The sequence below is a fragment of the Rutilus rutilus genome (assembly GCF_951802725.1).
Source record: "Rutilus rutilus genome assembly, chromosome: 23".
Lineage (NCBI taxonomy): Eukaryota > Metazoa > Chordata > Actinopteri > Cypriniformes > Leuciscidae > Rutilus > Rutilus rutilus.
The window spans coordinates 24,603,240-24,629,526 of record NC_140233.1 but is presented as its reverse complement, the minus strand read 5'-3'; the positions used below and the strand labels follow the sequence as shown (position 1 = coordinate 24,629,526).

General features: G+C 40.4%; 2 protein-coding genes across 3 annotated transcripts; one reads left to right on the top strand and one right to left on the bottom strand.

The window, feature by feature from the left end:
- Positions 1-1,954: 1,954 nt before the first annotated feature.
- On the top strand, positions 1,955-4,700 carry mphosph6 (M-phase phosphoprotein 6). The gene is made up of 5 exons (XM_084397897.1): positions 1,955-2,179; positions 2,373-2,485; positions 3,762-3,852; positions 4,118-4,227; positions 4,334-4,700. Exons 1-5 carry the CDS (start codon positions 2,129-2,131, stop codon positions 4,473-4,475), a joined length of 507 nt encoding a protein of 168 aa, XP_084254023.1. The 5' UTR covers positions 1,955-2,128; the 3' UTR covers positions 4,476-4,700.
- Positions 4,566-26,251, bottom strand: hsd17b2 (hydroxysteroid (17-beta) dehydrogenase 2). 2 transcript variants are annotated; one of them, XM_084397894.1, is made up of 5 exons: positions 24,891-26,251; positions 20,228-20,440; positions 9,526-9,711; positions 9,059-9,196; positions 4,846-6,383 (listed from the first exon to the last, which is right to left on the bottom strand). In XM_084397894.1, the coding sequence occupies exons 1-5, from the start codon at positions 25,153-25,155 to the stop codon at positions 6,043-6,045; spliced, it is 1,143 nt and encodes a 380-aa protein (XP_084254020.1). In that variant the 5' UTR covers positions 25,156-26,251; the 3' UTR covers positions 4,846-6,042. The 2 variants fall into 2 exon arrangements, with proteins under 2 accessions (XP_084254021.1, XP_084254020.1); XM_084397895.1 differs by lacking the exon at positions 20,228-20,440 and having other exon boundaries at positions 4,566-6,383.
- Positions 26,252-26,287: the final 36 nt, after the last annotated feature.

Below are 26,287 nucleotides of genomic sequence, written 5' to 3'. Positions count from 1 at the left end.
TTATATACGTTAAAGTTTTTTTCTTTTGGATTTTCTGTACTCGGAATCAATAATCGTGAACTGACTATTCAACTGATAATCGAATCAATCATCATGACTTAACGACACAACAGTGATGTGCGAGATCCTGATCCTGATCATAGATCCTCATTAGCGTCTTGCATAGCAGCCCATTGACACGGCCGCTAATGAGGAATCTATGTACATATATATATATATATGGTTTCTACAAGCGGAAACCGAGGATAGCGCAGATATGACGTCATTGATAGGCGACAATGACAAGGGACCATTATTTAAAACAAGAATTTCTCTGGATTAACTAATCCTTGGGAACTTTTGGGATAGTGTAAGTACACAACTGCATGAAATATATCACACTGTGAAAGTGTTTTTTGAATATTTTATCGTATATAATATCGTACCTTTAATTACTGGAAAAAAACTAACTTGAAAAACTAAAACTGAAATAAAAAATAAAATATTGCAAAAATTATAACTAAAATTTAAATGAAAACTGAAAATAGTATTAATAAATACTATAATAGTATATAAATAACACTAACATTACACTGTTTCAAGCTGATTTTGACCTCTCATATAGAAACTTTAAACCACAATGGGATTATTCTTAAAAAAAACATACATTTTTAAATAAATTCATTTGTTTTTGTATTTGATATATGTATACACTAACAAAAACTCACACTGAGTGATTCACTCGGTATATGATTCTTGCTTTGGGAAAAAGAAGTCCTGGTGTAAAAATGCCGGACGAGCCCCCAAATAATCATTTGGACGTCAATATTAAAATGCGAATATGTTTTTGTGCCAATATCTCAATGTCTTTCATGGAAGCATCAGATACTATGCTTGGGCACAATAGCTAGTCTCGTCTACTACTAACCGTAATTGTCATAAAGCTTTGAGAAGAGTCAAACAAACTTAGAATATATAAAAAAATACAGGTGTGCAAACAATATTTATCATTTTGTGACAGCATCTTTCACTATAATCACTTAAATGAAATACTCCATACTGTCCCAGAACAACAAATATTATGCATATGTGACCATCTTACTTATTTCATCTCATTAAACATGATTGGGGCGATCCCTCCCTCCAATCCAGACACCCTGGGGTCCGCTGGTCCCATTTTCCTTCTCCTCCGGGGCTTCTGTCACTCTGTGATGGAGGTTTACCTATGAAAAACTGAATATTAATAAGGCTTAGATACACACCATATAATTACCACATGTACCATCTTATTTACAAGGTACTCAAAGGTACTTTAAAGAACACCATGGTATTACTACAGTACATGTCAAAAACATGGTGGCACTATGGTATTTTTTGATAGTGAGGTAAATAAATAAAACAGCCCTGTGGTAAAAGTGGTAATGAGAAAAACGTCCTTAAAAAGCCATTTTTATATCAGTATTTTCTAATTTGTATATATTATGATAGCAGTCACTGTTAGTTACAAAAATTATAGCTGAAATAATATAATTGATGCCTCTCTTTATGGAAACCCCCAATAAGAAAATACATTGAAACTATGTTGTTGTTCAGAGCTTTCATATGTTAACATTTAACTGAACAACTGTGTTACACAAAGGCGATTTGTAAGCAAAAACGTCTGTTTAACTTACCAAAACCGCATCAATAAATCCTCACTGTGGTGAAATATACAAGAATGTGTTTAGTGATACATTTTTAAAAGTAAAATCATGTGTTGCCAACTTGCCAAATGGCATTACTGGGGATAGATCTCCTCAGACATGAGTAATCGATGCATTCATTAAAATTATGTCTAGTAATTTTTTTTAACTAAATCTATTACAAATAATTGAGCTATTATTGAATTAAGAACGTTATTGTACTATTAGATCTGTATTACAAATCATTTAACAGCAAATGTTGTCGGTCGATCTGTGCTGCTTTGCGACTAATCGAGTCTGGCACGTTTTGCGACAGCGCGTGCGCAGACTTCATGCGGACTAGTATTTATTTTAGCGTCTTGTGCCGCATACATACAGTCATGATGCCCATGTAATACATAAATCAAAGAAAAACACTTTACGTCAATTCATTCACATTAAAACGTACAGTTTAGCTCTGGTCTGAAATGGCGAACGATGGTGCAGCGAAACTGTCTAAAAATCTCCTGCGCATGAAGGTAAGAAGCCGTGACTCTTGCAGACTTCAGAATCAGCTCTAATATATGATATCCAGAAAACAGAGTTATTCAGTGATGTGCCTTTGATTGAACTTGTAATAAGATGCCTTCATGTTAAACTTCGGTTTTGTTTTGAGTCTCGTGGCGTTGGTGAACGCAGTCACGTGGTCCACTGTGAACTTTGTGTGTGTAGTTCATGCAGAGAGGCTTAGATGCAGAAGCGAAGAAGCAGCTGGATGAGGAGGAGAAGAGGATCATCAGTGATGACCACTGGTTCCTGGACCTTCCTGAGCTCAAGGCCAAAGAGTGAGACCTGACTGACATCTCTCATACATCTCACTCATACACTGACCTCAGAAAAATATTTACACTCTTAAAGGGATAGTTCACCCCAAAAATGAATATTTTGTCATCACTTACTCACCATCAAGTTGTTCTAAACGTGCATTAGTTTATTTCTTCTGCTGAACACAAAATATTATATTTTGCAGGAAATCCGTAACCAAACTGTTGTGTGGCATGGCACCATTGACTTCCAAGTCAAGTCACCTTTATTTATATAGCGCTTTTTACAATACAGATTGTTTCAAAGCAGCTTCACAGTGATAATATGAAAATAATACAACAAAGTTTGTTTCTAGAGGAAAATTGCATCATCGTCCACCTTAAGTAAGGCAGAACAATAATATTGTTGAATATTAAATTCAAACTTCCATAGTATTATTTAGTTTCCTACTATGGAGTCATGGCTACCATCAACTGTCTGGTTACCAAACATTCAGCTAAACATTTTCTTTTGTGTTCAGCAGAAGAAAGAAACTGGTTTGGAACAACGTTCCCAAACATTTGGAACAACAGCATTTTCATTTTGGGGTGAACTATACCTTTAAGTCACATGAATGTCATTGTGTTACAATAACAAATCTCTATGGAAGCCCATTTCTGGCCCACATGAGAAAAGAAAAAACTCTATGCTTTGGTAAGTCATAATTATGAGAGTAAAAGTCAATATTGTGAGATATTAAGTCTTAGTTACGAGTTAAAAAGTCGAAGTTGTGACTCAAGGTCACATTATGATGTAAAAAGCCATGATTATCACAAGTTGAATTGTCATTATTATGACTTATTTTTATCATCATTTTGACTCACAATTTTTTTTTTTTCTTGTGTGGTGGAAATGGGCTTCCATAAACCAAGCCAAAATTAAGTTAGTGAAGGTTTCTCTGTATGTGAGTGGAATATGTTGATAGTTAATGTGATGAACTGCACCTGTGGTCACTGTGAAGTTGAGAAGAACTGCCTTCATATACAGTGAAAATCCCCAAAGCATCCGTTGATAAAGAGTCTTTGCAAAAATGGCCTGTAGAAAAAACTGAGTTCTGCGAAAAACTTTGTAGATTACAAGGATTTTTTTTTTTGCAATGCACAATGGCATTGTTAAATGAGACCAAAGCAATCAAATACCTTGTCCTACATATTTGACGTGTCATGCTTGATTTATTAAACTCTGCCTCTGAATGAATCCTATAATCTAGCTCTGTATCAGAATAAAAAAATAACTAGCCACTTTTATTCTGACCAGAAACCACATCGTGGAGGAGAGAAGTTACGTTCCCTGTGAGGATTTGGTTTATGGCAGAATGTCATTCAAAGGCTTCAATCCTGACGTTGAGGTACAAGTTCTGTAAACTTTTATTGACATGCGAGTCCACAAGTTTCCTTCCATTTGCATCTTTCTAAATTGACGATAAACTCATTCATTTCATGTTGTGTGCAAAAAATCATACATTTTTAACCAATATTTGTCTCAAATTTGGTTGCATTCGATTAGCATCCAGAAATCTGAAATATTTACTCATTGTATGTGATGATGTATGTAAAAAATAATCTTATCTTAATTACATTTCTTCATTTACCATGAAACTGAATCTCTTGTAGAAATTAATGTTGCTGATGAACGCACACAAAGAGGAGGAGGAGGATGAAGAGGAGGACGAGACTCTGAGCAGAATGGAGACCGACATCACAGACGAAGAGATGGCTAGGAGGTGCGAGAGGAAACCAGCTCAACCTGATGTCATACGGGAGATGTCTGTAATATTCAGAGCAGATTTTGTGAGCGAAAGACATTGATTTATTTATGTTTTCTTTCAGATATGAAAGCTTGGTTGGGAGCATGAGAAAAAAGTTTGCCAAGAAACGAGATCGCTCCGCTATTACGAAGACAGAAGAGGACGTCAACTGCAATGTTGCTGATTATCAACCTAAACGAGCCTTCATGAAGCCTCAGGACTGAGACATTTTGTAAATGTTTTTTTTTTATTCAATGGACATTTTTAAAGATCTTCTTTTAAAAAAAAAAAAAAACTATTTAGTGACAACAAATGCATTGTTAAAGAGAATTGTTTTTATTTTTATGGAAAAGGTAGTAGTGTACAGATTTGTTTGAACATCCTAAGACGTGATTTATACATTTTTTTTCACAATTAAATGTACCGTCCTAAAAGTTGTCAAAGCCTGACCTGGATGTGATGACCAGTTCTTTAAGCATTGCTGAGATCTGTGGTGCTGCCCTTAATAGTAGAAAATAACCATTAAGCTGCAGTCACTTTTGTGAATTTTTTTTATTTTATTATCTATTTTCGAGTCAAGTCACCTTTATTTATATAGCGCTTTTTACAGTACAGATTGTTTCAAAGCAGCTTTACAGAGATAACAGGAAAATAATGCAATAAAGTTTTGTTTCTGCTGGACAGCAGATCTAGAAGACAATAGTGTCGTAGTCCAGCTTAAGTAAGTTCAGTGATGGTTCATTTTTGTTGTAAAATAAGTTATTAATTTAGTAAACTTGTATATACAGCCACTCTGGAGAAAACGGTGACGTCATCGTCCAACTCAGTTCTCATATAATGGTGTCAGTACAGGCAGATCTGTAATATTGTTGAATATTAAATGAACCCAAACTCCATCAGTGACAGAAAAAAACCCTTTTTCCAGCTGCTCAGTTCTCCTCTACACAATAGTGTAGCAATGTAGTGACTTTTTTCTATTTGAGCAACATGGAGAATCTAAGTGACCAAACTGGACCCGTTGTGTAATCTGTGTGGGAAAATCTCTCGCCTTCACGTGTTTGAATGCCTATTGGAATGACTGGATTTGGAAAATACACCATACACCGGTAAATGTGACTGCACTCCGCACTAGACTTCGACCACTGATGGTGTAGTATTTACTTGTAGGGGTGTAGCGATACCCTCATGTCACGATTCGATACATCTCACGATACTGAACTCACGATACGATATTATTGCGATACTCCAAGACATACGATAAAAGATTAACAAAAAATGTACAGTTGATTAAAATGCTAAATTTGATGTTACATTGTGTGTGTAAATGAATAGGCTTGGACTTGTTGCAGGAAACCCAATGCACAGGACAATAGAGACGCCAGGATAAAAATATTCATGATTCTGAAGCTGAAAATAGAATTAATTCAGATGAATATGCTTACATTGTCACTGACTAGATATATTTCAAATAATGTAGGCCACTTTTTACTGGTAACAGAAGATATTTGGCATTATCAGGACCCACAAATATTCCCCCATTACATTATTATACATTATATTCAACATTTTAGTAGTTTAATGTAGTACTGACACTAAAATGCTAAAAACCTTTTTCATTTTTTCAAAATTTTCATTTTGGGTGAACTATCCACAATACATATTGTTGTATTGCGATATAGTGTTACACCCCTATTTGCTTGCCTAGGTCCTTTACAAAAATGAGGTCAGATGAGGTACTGTATGTAAATGTGAAGTGGGAAATTCACTTGTATCAGCAAACAGAATCACAGTTCAAGAACCCCCAAGCTGTGCTGGTTGGGCATCACCAGTCATAAAGATTGGTGAGAGGATCTTGTCGGACAGTGAGGTGGGACAGTGTCTGTAGAGTAAGGGAAGAGCCCACGCTGCGGCCCCTGGGTAGTAGAAGTGTTTGGGTCTCGGGGACAGTATTGCATGCTTCAAATCCTCCAGAAACGGGCCAGTGTCTGATTTTGATGCTGAAGACATGTTGGCCAGCCGCTGCTGCATTGAGCGGATGTATTCTTCTCCGTAAGACGTCATCACTTCCTGAGACAAACCACTGAGGATGTCCTCCTGGACACTGTTCCACTGCTCTCTGCTGCCGAAAATATCTGGGAAATGAGTTGATGAAAGTAGTTATTAAAGGATTAGTTTACTTCAGAATTCAATTATCCTGATAATTTACTCTCCCCCACGTCATCCAAGATGTTATAGTGTTACACATATAGTGACTTCAATGGGGTCCGACGGCTCGAAGGTCCAAATGTGAGTTTCAGTGCAGCTTCAAAGTCTCGACACGATCCAGCCGAGGAATAAGGGTCTTATCTAGACAAATTATCTGCCAATTTCTAAAAATAAATAAACATTTATATACTTTTTAACCACAAATGCTCGTCTTGCACTAGTTCTGTGATGCGACACACATCACGTAATCACGTTGAAAGGTCTCGCGTGTTCCAGTTAAAAAATGTAGGGTAGAGCATAAAGAGTGCCTGAAAACTATACTCGAGTAAAAGTACAGATACTTTACAGCGAAAATGACTCCATTACAAGTTGATGAGACTCTTATTCCTCGGCTGGATCGTGTCGAGACTTTAAAGCTGCACTGAAACTCACATTTGGACCTTCGACCCGTTAGACCCCATTGAAGTCACTGTATGGAGAAATATCCTGGAATATTTTCCTCAAAAACCTTAATTTATTTTCGACCAAAGAAAGAAAGACATGAACATCTTGGATGACGTGGGGAGAGTAAATTATCAGGAAATTTTAATTCTGAAGTGAACTAATCCTTTAAAACTCCTTACAAAACCTGTCAATGTAAGTGGGTCAAATTTCACCCCAAAATGAAAAGAACTATCGATTTTTATATTCATTAAAATTCCCCAGGAAAAAAAGTAGCATTGAATGTGAATAGATACTGACAGAAGTTTAATTTATGGGTGAACTAAAAAAGTCCCTTAAGTCCTCTGAGTGGTGTACACTTAAATGAGATTTTTTTTTTTTTTTTTTGCAAGGAAGATAACTATAACTACATTTTTAATAACTACATAACTACATTTTTTGAAGTCCACACCACAGCTATAACAATATCGACACAGGGGAACGATATTGTTGGAATAACTTTGGAATGATTTGTTTTTTCCAACTGATGAACAATAAAACATTTTTATAACCCTATATAGAGCATGACCATTTAAAGGTGCAGTAAGCGATTTCTGAGAAACACTAAGTTTATATGGACACATTTTGTTTTAATCGGAATGAATTCGTCCAAACGTAGTGTTTACATGAACGCTAAATAAAGTGATCAAGTTGATGTGCTTGTTTATATGTCACAAGCTTAATATCGGAATTCATTTTTGCAGTAGGGGGTGTGTCACTCATGATGGGGGAGGAGAGAGAGTGAGCCAATCAGTAGTAGGGGGTGTGTCACTCAGGATGGGGGAGGAGAGAGAGTGAGCCAATCAGCAGTAGGGGGTGTGTCACTCATGATGGGGGAGGAGAGAGGGTGAGCCAATCAGCAGTAGGGGGCATGTCACTCATGATGGGGGAGGAGAGAGAGTGAGCCAATCAGCAGTAGGGGGTGTGTCACTCATGATGGGGGAGGAGTGAGAGTGAGCCAATCAGCAGTAGGGGGCGTGTCCACTCATGATGGGGGAGGTGAGAGGGTGAGCCAAGCAGCAGTAGGGGGTGTGTCACTCATGATGGGGGAGGAGAGAGAGTGAGCCAATCAGCAGTAGGGGGTGTGTCACTCATGATGAGGGAGGAGAGAGAGTGAGCCAATCAGCAGTAGGGGGTGTGTCACTCATGATGGGCGAGGAGAGTGAGCCAATCAGCAGTAGGGGGCATATCACTCATGATGGGGGAGGAGAGAAGAGTGAGCCAATCAGCAGTAGGGGTGTGTCACTCATGATGGCTGAGGAGAGAGAGTGAGCCAGTCAGCAGTAGGGGGCGTGTCATTCATGATGGGGAGGGGAGAAAATGAGCCAATTAGTAGTAGGGGCGTGTCCATTCATGATGGGGGAGGAGAGAGAGTGAGCAAGAGGAATATTTGAAGACTGTAGAGAGATGGCTGAGAGACATTACAAAAGAGAAAAGCTCAGAGGAATATGACTGGAAGAAGCAGAGTTATGATCAGGAAAGAGCTTTAGGACCCACGTTATTATTAGCAAAGCTTTATAGCGCTGGAGAGACATAAGCGGGAAGGCTTAAAAACAGACGCAAAGGTTGCGTTGTTTCTGCTCCATATGTGAGTAACATTGGTTTTGCTGTTTCACAGAACCAAGATATGCTGTTGTTGTAATATTAGCTCTAGTAACAGGACAGTTTTGAGTGTCATTGTTTGATTGGAGCTGCTGTGCTGCTGGTGACGGTGTTCATTTTTTATCTTCCTTTTTGTTCATTCATCATCTTCACTTCATTTTGCGTGAAGCATTATTTTGCTAATATATTTATCTTTATAGTTATTGCTCATGGTGTGAATGGGCCTCAAACAATAACTTTAACATCAGCTATAATTCTTCAAGAATAGTGAAGTCCACCACGGCTATAACGATACAGACACAGTGTAACAATATGGTTGGAATTCTGATGAACGATAAAAAACACTGCCAGCCAATCAGAATCCAGTCGACTCCAGCTCAAACATTTGAAGCAACAGAAGACATATAAATATCACTCATAATTAACAGAATATGATTGATCGTTGATGTGGACGTTAATATAGTTCTCGTTATAGACTTTGTAGTTATGGTTCCTGGTGTGAACAGGCCTTAATTCTCACTTGTTTTGAAAGCTCCAGGTTGAATGATGATGACTCTGACTCCCCAGCGGTAGAGTTCTTGTCTAATCGCCCCATTGTACACGATCATCGCTGCCTTAGACGCCCCATAGCCTGCAAACCCAGGAAGTGGAACTTCGCCTGAAAGAAACCAATGATGTGATTGATTTCAAAGCCTTTTGGTGTTTTGACACCTTTAATTGATTTAGACCAGGGCCTGTTCCTGGAGATCTACCTTTGAGTAAAAAGTTCAGCTCCAACCCTGATCAAACACAACTAAAGCAGCTAATGAAGATCTCCAGGAGCACTTAAAAATGATGGATCAGGGTTGGATCTGGACTCTGCAGTTAGGTAGATCTCCAGGAACAGGATTCGGCAGCCCTGGTTTAGGCTAAATGTTTTGTCAGAAAATGTTGAATAGCGAGTTAGTCAGTATTGCAAAAACCTTGCATGCTTATGAAACCGTTTACCTGCCAAACTGGATATGCTGATTATTCTTCCTTTTGATTGTCGTATCAGTGGCAGAAAGACTTGCGTTATCTCCACACTACCAATGAAATTCACTTCTACGTGTCTTTTATACATTTTAATCGGCTGAATTTCTCCATCGCACACGTATCCCAGCACTCCTGCGTTGTTCACTAGTGCCCAGAGTCCTGCACACAAGAAACGGGTAATACAAAATAATAATGCACTTGTCTCTATACATACTGTATACTAAACTTTAAACAGTAACAACAGTTGGTAAAACTATTTGCTACTATGCTATGGTGATGTCAGAGGTTGCCAGGGCATTGTTATGTGGTTGCTAACTTGAGTGGTTTGTTGCTATGCAGATATTTTGGATGGTTGCTTTGCAACTTCTAAGGCTTTGAGATCTACTATGTGGTTTCTAAGGTGTTTTGTGGGGTTGCTATGCAGTCACTATGATATTTTAGGTGTTATTAGATTGTTGTTAAGTGGTTACCAGTGATCTAGGTTTTTGCTAAGTGGTTGCTATAGGGTGTTCTGGGTAGTTTCTAGAATGTAGCAAAGTGGTTGTTCTGGGTAGTTAGGATGTTGCTAAAAAAGTAGCGTGGGTGTTCTTTGTGGTTGCTATATGGTTGGGACGACCTCTGCTGTTGGTTTTGGGAACTGCTTTTTGGTACCTTTGCCCACTAATTACCTCAATTGGCAGTCAATTGGAAACACCTTTGACCGTGCCTCAGCCACTTCTTAAAAGAGATCACTAACTGAGCTTCTGCAGTTACATTTCAACACTGTTTTACACTTTCAACCATGCACTTTGCTTTACACAGTGATGTTGCTGATGGATACAGAAACACTGTTATTTCCTTTAGTTGTTTTCATTCTATTATTTAGTGTTGCCTTATTTTTGTAATTAAATAAACATTACTTTTGAGCCTATAATTTGGTTTACGTGTGTCCCTTGTTTTTGTTGCTTCCCTTGAGCCAAGGGTCATAACAATGGTCACTAAGGTGTTCTTGGTGGTTTTTAGGATTTCTGTGTGGTTTTTAAGATGTTGTGGGTGGCTGCTATGCAGTTACTATGATGTTCCAGGTGTTTTTATGATGTTAAGTGGTTACTAGGGTGTTTTGGGTGATTGCTAGGATGTTGCATAGGGTGTTATGTGCCAATGCTATACTGTTGCTTGAGTGTTCTGAGGTTACTATAGTTACTAGGAAGATGCTAAGTGGGTTCTGGGTAGTTACTATGTGGTTTCTATGGTGTTCTTGATTGTTTCTAAAATGTTGCTAAATGGTTACAAAGGTGTTCAAGTTGGTTGCTATGCCATTGAAAAGTGGTTGCTAGGGTGTTCTGAGTAGCTGCTATATGATAGCTAGAGTGTTCGGGATAGTTGGATATTGCCTGAATGTTTGCAAAGTAGTCAGTTGCCAAGTTAGTGTTCTGGCTAGTTGTGCGGTTGTTAGAAAGTTCTAGATGGTTGATAGGCTGTTGCTAAGTGGTTGCTAGGTGTTCCAGGTGGTTGTTATGATGTTACTAAGGTGTTCTTTAGGATTTCTAGTTTTTAGGATGTTCTGACTTCTGAGTGGTTGCTATGTAGTTTCTAGGGCAGGGCTGGGCAACTCTGGCCCTCGAGGTCCACTTTCCTGCAGAGTTTTGCTCCAACACTGATCAAACTTACCTGCCTGTAGCTTTCTAGTAAGAAGATATTGATTAGCTTGTTCAGGTGTGTTTGATTATAGGTAGAGCTAATGCTGCGTTCCATTAACCTCGGAGGAGGGATGTAAGAGCTGGGAATGACGTCACACCCGAGTCAACCGCGTTCCAGTACACAGGTTAGAAAACTAAGATGGACGCATCAAGGCAAGCCTTTGTTGTGCTTGCTCTTTAGGAATACAAACACATAAAAAAAGCGAAATTGTGCACAGGCATTGCCTAAGTATCATGTCCAAAGCTAGAGGTTGGATAGTACTGAGTTTGAAACACAGACAAACAGAAGAGCTAATAAACAATATATTACTACTGTTTCACTATATGGTTGATGCTCTGAGAAGCCATATTGGATTCTGAAGTTGGGGTTGTTGCCGTTTCCCCCAGTTTCCTAGTTGCAACTTCGACTTGAGGGGGTATTCCAGTTTAAAGTTCTTACTGGGGACTAGGACTTTCCCACATCCGAGGACAAATGGAACGCATTATAAACTCAGGAAAATGGATCTTGAGGGCCAGTGCCCGGTTACATAAAGCACCTAGAGTTTTTCCCTTTAGGATGAGACTTAAGCGTGATTTGATTTCCCCTCAGCTAAGGGAATGATTTAAGGGTTTAATGATTTAAGCATATACTGTAATCCCTTACACGGTTCTCTTAGGAAAGGAAACCGTTAAGTCTTTCAAGACAGCGACCCAGGTTTTGCCGTTATAAAATTCGATTGCTGCCATGGACACGTTATTTGTTCATACAGATTGCCGTAAGTTTTAAAGAAAACAGCATAACATGGATAAGGAAAACAAAAAAGAAAACCAAATACGAAAGAGAAGGACCAGACGAGACAGAAACTCAAATTGATAGTTTATTAAAAAAATAAAAAATTCTGTCATCATACTCACCCTCATGTCGGTCTAAACCCATAAGACTTTCATTCATATTTAGAAACAAATAAAGATATTTTTAATATTCGCTCATCATTTCTGTCTATTTATTGAAAGACATAAAGGTAGTCAATATATTCGTAGCCTATATAGTGATGCACGCACATTTAAGCTTCCGTTAACCATATAAGATGTGCTTTATATGTTTATAGGTGGAAAAACGGCTAAATTAAAATTTGTTTATCATATAAAGTGGCCAATCGTGTCTCGTAAGAAGACTTGTATTGAACCTGCTCACTCCGTGTAACACTTAAGGTGAAGTTTTCCAAACCTTATGTTATACTTAGGAAAATTACAGTTAAGGGGCTTTATGCAACACTTATCGTTTTTTAAGAGATTACTTTAGGGAAAATAATGTATGTATGACGTTTCACCTAAAGAAACCCTTAAAGTCCCTGTAAAGTCAAAATTAAGTATGTATTCTGAGTTTGTCACACCACAGAAAAATGTGTTATTAGCCACCCAGCCAAATTTGAATGATAAAAAAAGCCGGCAAGTACATAAAATAAGCTATCAAAATCTTGAAAAAATGAGCAGTAGGCCTAGTCTCTGCTCTCAAACACTGGGGGCGTGTCCGCTGGCTGCGCTGAAACCACGCCCACTCGCGGGAAAGCTGAGCTCGCTGCCGTCGCCACACTCAACTGTCACCGCTGCAGCCTGAATGGATGCTCATAGCAGCTTAATTTGTTTTACAAAGCCATACATGTTCGAGCCTGGACTACTTACTATAATTATGACCGCCGCTAGCATAGCTAGCGAAAGCGGTCATATAGGGATTGTCAAAGTTTTTTTTTTTTTTTTTTTTTTTTGTCAATCTACTGAATTTTTCGTCAACGATACCAGGGACACCGAAACACCGGGGAACATGAAATTTGGTGAGCATGTAGCCCCACTAGACTTTTACGAAAAAATTTAGTTTGGTCCCCGGGGGCCACTCCCCCCCCTCCCGCGCTGGGCCCCCCCAAACCCAAAAAATGCAGTTTTTCCTAAATAACTACCTGAACCGTGGCACCGAGGATGAAGAAATTTGCAAAGTATGTTGGTCTTAAGGGCCCACATCAACCTAGCCCATAATCGATTGTCAAAGTTTTTTAGTTTTTTTTTCCCGTCAATCTACTGAATTTTCCGTCAACGATACCAGGGACACCGAAACACCGGGGAACATGAAATTTGGTGGGCATGTAGCCCCACTAGACTTTTACGGAAAAATTTCGTTTGGTCCCCGGGGGCCACTCCCCCCCCCCCCGCGCGCTGGGCCCCGCCAAACCCAAAAAATGCAGTTTTTCCTAAATAACTACTTGAACCGTGGCACCGAGGATAAAGAAATTTTTATGGTATGTTGGTCTTAAGGGCCCACATCAACCTAGCCCATAATCACTCATTTGTGATTTGCGCCCCTCCCATAAAAAATGAAAATGCAATATTATTCTGCTTTAATCGCCCCTATCTTCAGTGGAGATGTTCAGAACTGCACCATATTTCATGTGTATGATTAACTTGACATCCTCTGGGGGTATGCTAAGTTTCGTAGAATTTCATCAATGGGGGGGTATAAAATAATACACGAACCAAACAAAAAAATCGTTACGTTATGATTGTCAGCTGTGATTGAGTCTGCGGGAGTATGTGCGGGACCTTGATACTGCGACTCCACTACTGCACAGACTCGGCCTCTGAACGGCGTAATCGGCAATGACCGTTAGGCAATATCGGAGCGGTTTTCAATAGCAAGCTAGCTTTTAAAGCATAAGATCCCACCCTCCCTTCAGAGCATCTCCAAAGCCATGCCTCCTCCAAAACACACGGACACACACAGTCAGAGCAGATTCAGCAAAGCGTAATAAGAGACGGGGTTAAATTACCTTATGTCTCAAAGCACATAACATTACAATAATAATGAACGTAAACAACTTAAAGAGCTCTTACTTGTGCCACCTGACTGCTGCAGATTAATTTCGGCATTGATAGTGTTGCCATTGAAACACATAAATCCTAGTCTGAAAAGCTCAGAGTATAACGTCATGGGTTGCCGTCTATAAATTATGGTTATGAGATGCGTGAAAGCAGCATAAGCTCATTGTTTTGGTTCAGGCGGAACTGTAATACGCGGCTGCTGTTTGTTTGTGACTGACGTCTGTTTAACTCTGCATAGTCTTACTGAACGCGCTGATGACATGTGATGTCTGCGTGAGCAGGTGTGCGGAGGGATGGAAATACATGTGCTGACAGGCAGGTAAGACATCCAATCAATACATTCGGACCGAATGCAATGATTGGACGCACATTTTTTTGGTCCTGAGACTTCCACAGACAATATATGCATGCACTTTAATATTTAGTCCACTTCTGTTATTGATTGCTCTCAGGATATGAAGCGAGTTTCAAGCAGAAAAAAATTGCCTCACTTGAATTTTTCTACAGTGGAAGGAAACGGAGTAGCGCTGTCCATCTTTTTTACAGTCTTTGTTCAGGTGTGTTTCAGGGTTGGAGCTAAACTCTGGAGGAAAGTGGACGTTGAGGGCCAGAGTTGAGAACCAGGCCACCAGTGCTAGGTGTCTGCTAACTGGCCACAAGTGACTGTGTCTGTTCCCCGAATTTGGAAATCCAAAAAAACGTTTTAACCCATCTAAGGTAAATTTTTTTATTGATGTTCAAAAAATAAAAAAACAGCTATAATACAGATGAGCAAATGCTAAAGCTTGGGTTGCTGAATATTCGATCCCTTACTCCAAAAGCACTCATTGTTAATGATATGATTTCAGATAATAACCTAGATGTGCTGTGTTTGACAGAAACCTGGCTAAAACCAAACGATTACATTACTTTAAATGAGTCCACCCCGCAAGATTACTGTTATAAACATGAACCTCGTCTGAAACGCAAAGGGGCTGGTGTTGCTGTAATTTATAGTAGTATTTTCAAAACCACTAAGAAATCAAGTTTTAAATATACTTCTTTTGAAGTGTTGGTGCTTAATGTAAAAAATATATAGTGTAAACGATAAATCACATTTGAGATTTGTGCTGGCTGCTGTATACAGGCCACCAGGGCACCATACAGACTTTATCAAAGAATTTGCGGACTTTCTATCAGAATTAATATTGACTGCAGATAAAGTACTAATTGTTGGTGATTATAATATACACATAGATAATGAAAAAGATGCATTGGGATTGGCATTTAAAGACATTGTAAACTCAATTCGACTTGGACAACACGTGTCAGGACCTACTCGTTGTCGTAATCATACTCTAGATCTTATATTATCACATGGAATCAATGTTGATGCCGTTGAAATTCTGCAGCAGAGCGATGACATCTCAGATCATTATCTAGTCTTGTGTAAATTACATTTAGCCAAGGCTGCAAAGCCGACTCCGTGTTATAAATATGTTAGACCTATCACTTCTGCCACTAAAGATTGCTTTATTAATAATCTTCCTGATCAGTTTCATCATCTCAGCATCCCAGATAGCTTAGAAGAACTTGATATTGCAACAGAAACTTTTAACTCTCTCTTTTCCAGCACTTTAGACACAGTTGCTCCGTTGCGCTTAACCCTCATTTGTGCTTTGGGGTCTATATGACCCCAAGCGACTTTTCTTTCATTAAAAAAAATGGTTCCCTTCATCTCAGTGGAATAAAATTTGGTGACTTTTCCTACATTATCTATCTATACACACACACACAAAAAAACTGGGCTTGATTCGGTTGTTCTAAAGGCATGTAAAAAAAAAAGTCACACTCATGACCTTTGGGGTCAATATGAAAAATCTATAAATCCAGAATAAATCTGAAAATTTCAATACCACAATGAAGTCCTGGTACTCGAGCACAAATGCAATGTGGAACGAACATGATCACTTGCACACACATGCTCGCGCACACAAACACACACACAGGTGTGACTCCAATAGAAAGCATTTTTATAGAAATTGACATATAAATTTAATAATTCCAGCATAAATCTGAAAATTCTCACACATAAATGAAGGCCTGGTACTAGAGCACTAATGCAATGTGGAATGAACATTATCACACACACATATGCGCCCACACACACACAGACACAAATACACACACAGACAGAGAGAGGTGTGACTGCAATAGAGAGCATTTTGATAGAAATTGGGAAATAAAATCAATAATTTCTGCATAAATCAAAAAAATTTCACACATAAATGAAGGTATGGTATGAGAGCACAAATGCAGCGTGGAAAGAACATGATTACACACAGATCACATACACAGAGAGACAAACACAAACAAACAGGTGTGACTGCAAAAGAGAGCATTTTTATTGAAATTGGTAAATAAAATCAATAATTCCAGCATGAATCTAAAAATGTTCACACATAAATGAAGGCCTGGTACTAGAGAAAAAAAACAATGTGGAATGAGCATGATTACACACACACACACACACACACACACATGCACATGCATGCACACAAACACACACAGACACTCAGTGTGTTTACTCTTCACTCCTATTCCTATCCGCCTATAGCTGCTTTTTTTTTTTTACTGTTTTTTTTACTGTTTTTTTTTTTTTTTTTTTACTTTTTCTTATTCTAAAGTTAATCATTTTATACATTTCGATTATTGAAATAATATGCAATTGCAATCAAGTAGTTTCTTTTAGTGGCAACTTATGTGACATTATTGCAAATTTATATAGCATTATTGCAATAACAAGACACTTCAAAAGACCTCAAACAACAACAAACAAATTCTAAACTTTGACAAAATACTGATTTAATGTATTTTAAAATGTTTAAATATATAATTCATAAAAAAGCTGTTATAAGAGCAATAAGTCACATCCAGAAAAATGAATGGATCTCTATGGGGCCTCTGCTGGAAGTATATGGTAATTACACTTTGTGGCTAAAACTATATTATCTACAAAAAAACATCTAACCACCAGATGGCAGAATTCTGCATCTAACACCTAGATCAATATCCAGAAACAACTCATAGTTAAATTTGATCATCATAAATGTGTTTTTTTCATAAAAATTTTATATTTCATAAGTATGCTAATGGTGTAGTTGAGTAATTTTGCAGTAAATAGGTAAAAAAGTACTTCATATCCCCCAAAACACAGCATAAAAATATAGATGAGAAGTAAACGAAAAAAATTATATATAATTTGTATTATTAAAATGTATATTTCTTGTACAAAAGCTCTGTGCATCTTTGGGGTCATATAGACCCCAAAGGCACTGAGTGTAAACTGGAAACTAAGGTCATATGAGGGTTAAAGAAGATTAAAGAAAATAATCCAACGCCGTGGTACAACGAGCACACTCGGGCCCTTAAGAGAGCAGCCAGAAAAATGGAGCGCAACTGGAAGAAAACAAAACTAGAGGTATTTCGCATTTCATGGAAAGAGAGCACGATTGCATACAGAGAGGCCTTAAAAGCTGCTAGATCTGCTTATTTTTCAACCCTATTGGAAGAAAATAAACAAAACCCTAGGTATTTATTTGAAACAGTGGCAAAAAAAAAAAAAAAAAAAGCTTCAAGCCCAGATGTTTCCAAGCAGCACAGCAGTAATGACTTTATGAACTTCTTCACTTATAAGATTGATAATATCAGGGAGAAAATTATAACTATAACTAGGAAAAAATGTATTCATTCATTGCAATAGGAGAGGAAGAATTGTCTAAACTCGTTAAATCATCTAAATCGACAACATTTATGTTAGACCCTATACCGACTAAGCAATTGAAAGAGATGCTTCCAGAGGTCATAGATCCTCTTCTTAATATCATTAATTCATCTTTGTCATTAGGATACGTACCAGAAACTTTTAAGCTGGCTATGATTAAAAAGCTTGTTAAAAAAAACACTACTTGATCGTACAGAATTAGTCAATTACAGGCCGATCTCAAATCTACTCTTTCTGTCAAAGATACTAGAAAGCAGTATCTTCACAACTATGTTCCTTTTTAGAAATCTGCAAGGATTTTCAGTCCGTATTTAGACCGTACCATAGTACTGAGACAGCTCTCATTAGAGTCACAAATGATTTGCTCTTATCATCCGATCGTGGTTGTATCTCTCTATTAGTGTTACTCGATTTTAGTGCTGCATTTGATACTATTGACCACAGCATTATTTTAAATAGACTCAAAAATGATGTGGCATTAGTGGAATTGCATTAGCATGGTCTAAATCATTCTTATCTGACCGTTATCAGTTTGTTGCAGTAAATGAAGAAATGTATTATCGATCACAAGATCAGTATGGCGTACCACAAGGCTCAGTACAAGGACCGTTGCTGTTCACCCTGTACATGCTACCCTTGGGAGACATCATTATGAAGCATGGCATTAGTTTTCACTGTTATGCTGATGATACTCAGCTATCTCTACTATAGATACTCTATATCTCTTCACGCCCTGACGAAACTTACCAATTCACAAAATTAACGGAATGCATAGCTGATATAAAAAACTGGATGACTAGTCATTTCCTACTACTAAATTCTGAAAAAAACAGAGATTCTAATTATTGGACAAAAAACTTCCTCACGTAATAACCTAGAATACCGTCTAACTCTTGATGGCTGCTCTGTCAAGTCTTCGTCGTCAGGTAGGAACCTGGGTGTGCTTTTTGATACCAATCTTTCATTTGAAAGCCACGTTTCTAGTATCTGTAAAACCGCATTCTTCCATCTTAAAAATATATCTAAATTACGTCATATGCTCTCATTGACAAATGCGGAACAATTAGTTAATGCGTTCATGACATCAAGGCTAGATTATTGTAATTCTCTACTGGGTGGTTGCCCTGCACGCTTAATAAACAAACTACAGCTGGTCCAAAACGCAGCAGCTCAAGTTCTTACCAGAACCAGGAAGTATGACCATATTAGCCCAGTTCTGTCAACACTGCATTGGCTCCCTATTAAACATTGTATACTTTTTAAAATATTGCTGATTACTTACAAAGCACTAAATGGTTTAGCTCCGCAGTACTTGAGCGAGCTCTTAATGCATTATAGTCCTTCACGTCTATCGCAATCTCAAAATTCTGGCCAGTTAATAATACCTAGAATATCAAAATCGACTGCTGGCGGTAGATCCTTCTCCTATTTAGCACCAAAACTTTGCAACAGTCTTCCTAACATTGTCCGGGAAGCAGACACACTCTGTCAGTTCAAAGCTACATTAAAGACACATCTCTTTGACCTAGCATTCACATAATACATTATAGACTTCTATAATTCAATATTAGGCTGCATAGATTAGGTCAGCCTGAACCGGGAACACTTCCCATAAATCCTGATGTACTCGTTACATCATTAGAAGAATGGCATCTACGCTAAATTTAGTGTCTTTGTTTATCCCGAGGTTTTCCCGCAGCCTGCCAGATCCAGGCCGTATCCAGATCTGACGAAGGACCTTCGCCTGGACCCGATGACAACGCAGTGCTGAAGTGCCAACTAGTCTCTCCCTATGGAGGATCCCTTTACCACTCTACAGATAAAGCGTTGTCGGGAAAATTAGTTTCGCGTACCTACCCGAAGTGACAAAATAAAATAAAATTCTGTAACAAAATTTATAAGGAAAGACCAGTACTTTGTTTAGGCTTGGTTTGTAGGGAATTACAAACCTGCGCACATATATGCGCACATATATTCAAACGCACATAACTATAGAACCAATTCTTAATGTCTTAATGCGCATGTAAACGCCATCAGCGTTTATCACAGGTTTGCGTTTAAAGTCTGTGTAGAGAGAATGGTGTCGTCTTAGCGGCCCCTAATTTAATAACAAATGATCGTTGCGACGGAAGCGAACCAATCAAAACTAACTTTAGCTGGAAAATAACTTTATTAAAGAACTGCTATAAAGCCAAAACAATCTCTGTTACCTTAAATTATACGTTTATCTCTGTAAAGCTGCTTTGAAACAATCTACATTGTTATATAATGAAGATGACTTGACTTGACTTGACTATGAGTATTAATAATGATTAAAAAATCATTAGAAAACACCACCAATAAGATCAGATGTCAAAACCACATTTACCAGTTCTGTTCTTACCTGCTTTTCCTGTTTGGCTCTTGATGTACTGATATGCATGTGTGATCTGGCTGCTGTTGGTGATGTCTAACTGTAGGACGGTAAGGTTTGGAGATGCAGCTTTCTTTAGCTTCAAAGCTCCAGGACTGAGTTCACTCAGAACCCCTGCAAACACCCTCATCCCTGCACTGTCCAAAAACCTGGCCAGATCATGACCAAAACCCGAGTCACAACCTGTGCAACATACACAATCTCAATTCGTTACACATTCACACTTATGATATATCACGCCATATATTACAATACTCCATGGCATTATGGGTAATAGTGGTTAGATGCCACATTGGCAATTCATGTTTGTTTATTATTCTAATCTATATGGAAACCAATCTGTTTTAAACGACATCACAAGAATGCAGCAGTGATTTATGGTCTTATGGGAACCAGTGAAGTTAACCATATTGAGTTAAGTTCAAAGTGCAAAGTTCACTAGAACGACAGAGAACGTCTCGGTTACGTATGTAACCCTCGTTCCCTGAGTAGGGAACGGAGACGTTATGTCAGTGACGACGAATGGGGTTTCGCTTAGAAAGCCTCTCACCTTCGAGTATACAAAACGAGCCAATGGCAAGAAAATGCCATGGGTCTGCGGAATTTGCATAGCGTAAGTCCGCCCCACCTCGTGGGTATATAAGGAAGTACGCTGGCAACATGCAGATATGTTTCTTCGCTGAGGAGTCGAGACTGAACTCCGGCGTTCCAGCGGTACAGCAGAAGTGGCAGGGAGACATAACTGAGACGTTCCCTTTCGTGGTTACTACGAGTTACGTCAGTGACGACGAATGGGGTTCCCAGTGTAATCACGCCACCTCAGCTGTCTTCCAGTTCCCTGCGTAAGTCTGAGCTCCCTGTCGTGAGGCTAGCACGGACGAAGGACTCCTACTTAACACAGGAATACCAAGGTACCCTGGGAAGCATATCTCAGTGGAAATATGCAATTATTGCCTGCCCGAAGGGGGGGAACTTAGAAATACACATATGACCCGGAGGGGGATGCATATGGGGAATCACTGGGGTGTCCAGCTGCAGGTGGAATATTTCAACCCCAGGGGTGGCAAGATGGCTTGCCGAGGGAAAGACATGCTCAGAGAGGCTTACAGTGGAAATACACACGTGGGGGTCACCCAGAGGGGGAACCTTGCACATGGAGGCACCTAGCCAAGCGCGAAAGCTGCCGGTGGCATAACTCTGGTGTTGCCGTCAACAGCGCTGGAGGAACTCAGGGCCTGCGGGGAGGCTCACCTGAGGAGAATAATCGCACGTATCCCGTCCATGGAGAGGAATGGCTAGCAAGCGAAGACACCTGAGCACTAGTACCGGCTGGTTGAAGCGAGTACATGAGAAGAAACTGGCTCCACTCGGAGATTGTGGAATCTCACGAATGTTTTAGGTGTCGCCCAGCCTGCAGCTCTGCAGATGTCTGTTAGTGAGGCGCCATGCGCTAGAGCCCAAGGAGGCCACACTCCGGGTGGAGTGGGCCGTCACACCAAGGGGGCACGGTCGACCTTGCTGCTGGTAGCCAAGCAATAGTGTCCACTAACCAGTGAGATAACCTTTGCTTGGAGAGAGCCTTTCCCTTCAGCTTCCCACCATAACAGACAAAGAGCTGGTCTGAGGTCGAAGCTTCGGAGCTTCGGAGAACCAGGTCCGGTTGTGCCAATAAGGGGCAACCAAAATGACCTGCTCCTCGTCCTCCCTGATCTTGCACAGGGTCTGTGCAAGAAGGCTCACTGGGGGAAACGCATACTTGCGGAGGCCCCACAGCCAGCTGTGCACCAATGCATCCGTGCCGAGCGTGCCCTCGGTCAGGGAATAAAACAGGTCGCAATGGGACGAGTCGTGGGAGGCAAACCGAACTGATCCCAAATCAGCTGAACTGTCTGGGGATGGAGTCTCCATTCTCCAGGGAGAGGCTGAACCCGTGAGAGCTCGTCGGCTCCACAGTTCAGGTCTCCTGGAATGTAAATGGCTCGAAGCGACCTCAGATGCTTCTGACTCCATATTAGGAGGTGGCGGGTGAGTTGCGACATACGGCGGGAGTATTGTACTGTCGCGGTATTGTCTGATCGGACTAGTACGTGCTGGTTCTTGAGCAACGCACGGAAGCGGTGCAGAGCCAGACGTACTGCCAGCAATTCGAGGCAATTGACATGCCAAAGGTGCTGGGGTCCTGACCAGGAGCCCGCGGCAGCATGTCCATTGCACATGGCGCCCCAGCCCGTAGTGGAGGCATCTGTCGATACAACAACATGCCTGGAAACTCGTTCTAAGGGCACTCCGGCCCGTAGAAAGCTGAGGTTCGTCCACGGGGTGAAGGTCTGACGGCAGGCCGGAGTAGGCGTCCTTCAGGTCGATCGCTGCAAACCAATCCTGTGGCCGCACACATAGAAAATGCGTTTGGCCGTGGCAGCCTGTGAAGGGAGCGGTCCAGGATTGGCCCTGTGAAGGGAGGTCCAGGATTGGCCATAACCCACCGGATTTCTTCGGGACAATGAAGTAGGGGCTGTAAAGCCCGGACCTCATTTCGGCTGGAGGAACAGTCTCAATAGCACCCTTCGCCAGTAGGGTGACAACCTCCGCTCTCATGATAGGGGCATTGCCACTGACCATAGTGAAGCGGCCTCCTCTGAAGCACGGAGGAGACCGTGCGAACTGAATCCAATAGCCGCGCCTGATGGTTCGGGCGACCCAGCAGAACAGGTTGGGAGCTCTAGCCAGGCTCCCAAGAACTGTGCCAGCAGGGTCAAGCGAACCACAGACGTACCCTCGGTGGTACAGCGAAGCGGAATGACCGGCCCGGACGTGGGTGGCATAGCAGCCTGTGTGGGGGCACGGTCATTAGCCGCGTCCTGCCAGAGGAGGCCAGGGAAGGACCAGCGTTCCACGGGGGCGTGCTCTGGCAGGGGTCTGGTGACAGAGGGGGACGAGAGTGGCGAGGCTCGTGAGCGGCGCACACTGTCATCCACAGCCTCTTGGGGCTCGGAGGAAGGAGCATCAGTTCTTGAAACAAGAGATTCTCCCCCGGCCCTCCACCGGGGGAAGGAGTGGCCCTGCTACCAGCTCCTGAGAAGAACTGTGCCCTAACTCCAAGCTGCCCGTCTCGAGAGTGCTGCTTAGCCTGGCATTTAGCTGGCTAAGGGGGGGAGACGGGCAGTGCCACCCTCCTGCATCCTCCTCCTGCCCAGGGCCGGTGAAGGCTCGAGGGGAGGAGCCGCAGGGAGGCGGCCTCGGTGGGAAGCAGACTCAGGAGACCGCACGGATGGATGACCGTTGGTGCAGAAGGCCTCAGCCCAGCCTGGGACATAGGGGAGCTGAGAAAATGAATTCTCAGACCCCCTCACATCAACCTGGCTGAGCCCATTCCTGGACCACACCCCAACACGCGAAACAGTGCTCGTGACCGCTAGGCAGATGAATCACGCGCCCACATCCAGTAAATACACGGGTGAGCCGTCTTGAAAAAGACGTGTCGCGCGCAGCTCTTTTAGAGAGAGGAAAAAGCTCAGCAGAGTGCTGAAGCGCCCAGGGAGAAACACACACACTGTCGGCAGATCACTGCACAGATCAGCAGCAGGCAATGCGATCTCGCTGGAACGCGCCGTCACACCAACACACTGACAAGCCGCTCGTCTCGTAGAGAGAAGATGATTCAGAATGGCTTGTAGGAGTGAAGAGAACTCTTGGCTCTGAAGCAAAAACATATCTGCATGTTGCCAGCATACTTCGTTATATACCCACGAGGTGGGGCGGACTTACGCTATGCAAATTCCACAGACCCATGGCATTTTCTTGCCATTGGCTCATTTTGTATACTCGAAGGTGAGAGGCTTTCTAAGCGAAACCCCATTCGTCGTCACTGACGTAACTCGTAGTGACCACGAAAGGGAAACACTGTTTTCTACTGGGTGAGATGTTCACATTTTTAAAGAAAAAAAATATATATTTTACATAGAACATTTTAGGACCATTAAGACTTATTTTTCAGGACAATTAATAACATTTACCCCCAAATTCTCATTACTGTATGGCAAAAATCACATTCTCATTTAAACTCATTTAAACTGTGTTGTAGCTTCTGTATTACAATTCAGCTTTTTCCCAAAAGTGTCCCAATCAACCTGAATTCACCCTATAATTTAATTATTATAAAATAATAATAATTATAATAATTATATATATATATATATATATGTATACACACACACACACACACCCCGTATATTACAGTAATATAATCAGAATCTACATAATGAATAATGATAATTTTTTTTTATTAAATCTAGGTCCATTATGAGAACGAGATTTATTTATTTATTTTACTGTATTGTTGTATTACGATAGTGGGAATTTGGGAGGAAATGCGTTATTGTCATAAAAACAAAGCGTTTTCAAGCAAAAAACCTTAATGGTCCTAGAAATAGGCTTCATTTCTTAGTGCAAGTTTTAATGTCTTATTTCTAACATTTGATTTGGTGGTGAATATATGATATATGAATGATATATGATGTTCTCGTTCTTGAAAGACTTCATAAGATACAATACTTCACTATGCTGCGAATACATTAATATATGCTGAACTTCAGAATATATACAATAAAACAGAATTTAGGAGCAGGTGTCTTACCTGTGATCAGTACCGCCTTGTCCAGGGTAGACAACATGACCTCTTCTTTCCCTACATAGTGGGTCACACTACACAGCACACTCATAAGCCCCACTTTAAGAACACTTGAATGGACCCAACAGTTCAACATCACACCGGAAACCACAAGCAGCGCCAACCACCTCACCGACCGGCCTTCAGCCACACGCAGAAGCAGAAGCCCAACGCATATCACCATGAGTAGACCATATAGAAAGCCCAGGCAGCCTTCTACAACTCCCTCCATTTCTACACTACACACAGGAAAGAAGCAGCCAACGCTATCAGGAGATCTAGAAAGGCGCCTGTCAGATTACAACCTGTCTACTGTGCTGAGCTGGTTTGATGAGTGTGCGAATCCTGTAAATCTTCAGGTTTATGTTTTATAGCACACAGAAATTGATCACACCCCTTAACCAGTGCATAGCATGTGTTGGATATTTAGGCATGTCTAAACGTGCTTCATCTTAACAAACTTTCAAATAAATAAATGTGCTTTTAACAACAGGATTGAATGCATTTACTGATGAATTGCGAAATTGGTTCAAAGGTCTTCAGGCCTGACAATTTAAGGAAACAACCATCAAGCTTTAGTCTCCTGTTCATGTAATTCTAGATGAATTTTGCACACAAATACATCATTTTCCAGGTGAAAAAAAAAACTTAACAGACTTTTGGTGGTTTGGAAATGCGTTACTACTCCACTGAAGTAACCTGAGACTTAGTTTATACCTCAGCTCAGTATCTTTTGTCTGGAGCAACATTCCTGTGAAAATAGTCATAACTCTATTCATGATCTTTTGTCAGTTACTGCACATAGAATTACAGGTAAACTATTAGTTGCTAGCATTGTTCAATCAAAAATTCCAGCTCTAACCCAATTTCAAAATCTTGACCTTTATTTGACCTTAGAACGCCCACTTTTATAAGAACGGTCTTTGACGTGGAAAAGTGCTTTGCGTGGCGTCAGGCTCTAACACTGTGAGCAGACTGTACACACTTTCGGAGTCGGAGAACTGCAGTATTTGTAAATCAAAGCAATTCTTGCCACTCGCCGTTCTCAGGTAAAGGATTTGGATCTTGATTGGTGCTCTTTTATGTTAATGCCATTAGGGGAAGTTTACAAGACAGATCTGAAACCGTTCAGCTGTGCACCATTTCACGATCATTTGCGATTTATAAAATTCACATCTGACTGGAAGAGAGAAAACATGCATACGTTCGTTTTCTGAATCACACATTTGATAAATGACCGTAAGATCAAATGTAGGACTGTTTCTACACAACATTTTATAAGACCCCAGGACTAACAACAAAAAGTCAAACCATCCTACTTGACGACACATGCCAAGATATATAAAAAAAGAAAAAAAAACACA

What these genes read in the sequence shown, in the direction of transcription:
- hsd17b2 (XM_084397894.1), bottom strand. Translation starts at nt 25,155, where the DNA reads ATGGAGGGAGTTGTAGAAGGCTGCCTGGGCTTTCTATATGGTCTACTC. An exon ending in CAAGGCGGTACTGATCACAG is followed by an intron (nt 20,441 to 24,890) that starts GTAAGACACCTG and finishes TATGTTGCACAG; the next exon opens with GTTGTGACTCGGGTTTTGGT. An exon ending in CAGCATATCCAGTTTGGCAG is followed by an intron (nt 9,197 to 9,525) that starts GTAAACGGTTTC and finishes GGTTTCTTTCAG; the next exon opens with GCGAAGTTCCACTTCCTGGG.
- mphosph6 (XM_084397897.1), top strand. Translation starts at nt 2,129, where the DNA reads ATGGCGAACGATGGTGCAGCGAAACTGTCTAAAAATCTCCTGCGCATG. An exon ending in AAAATCTCCTGCGCATGAAG is followed by an intron (nt 2,180 to 2,372) that starts GTAAGAAGCCGT and finishes TTGTGTGTGTAG; the next exon opens with TTCATGCAGAGAGGCTTAGA. An exon ending in CCTGAGCTCAAGGCCAAAGA is followed by an intron (nt 2,486 to 3,761) that starts GTGAGACCTGAC and finishes TATTCTGACCAG; the next exon opens with AAACCACATCGTGGAGGAGA.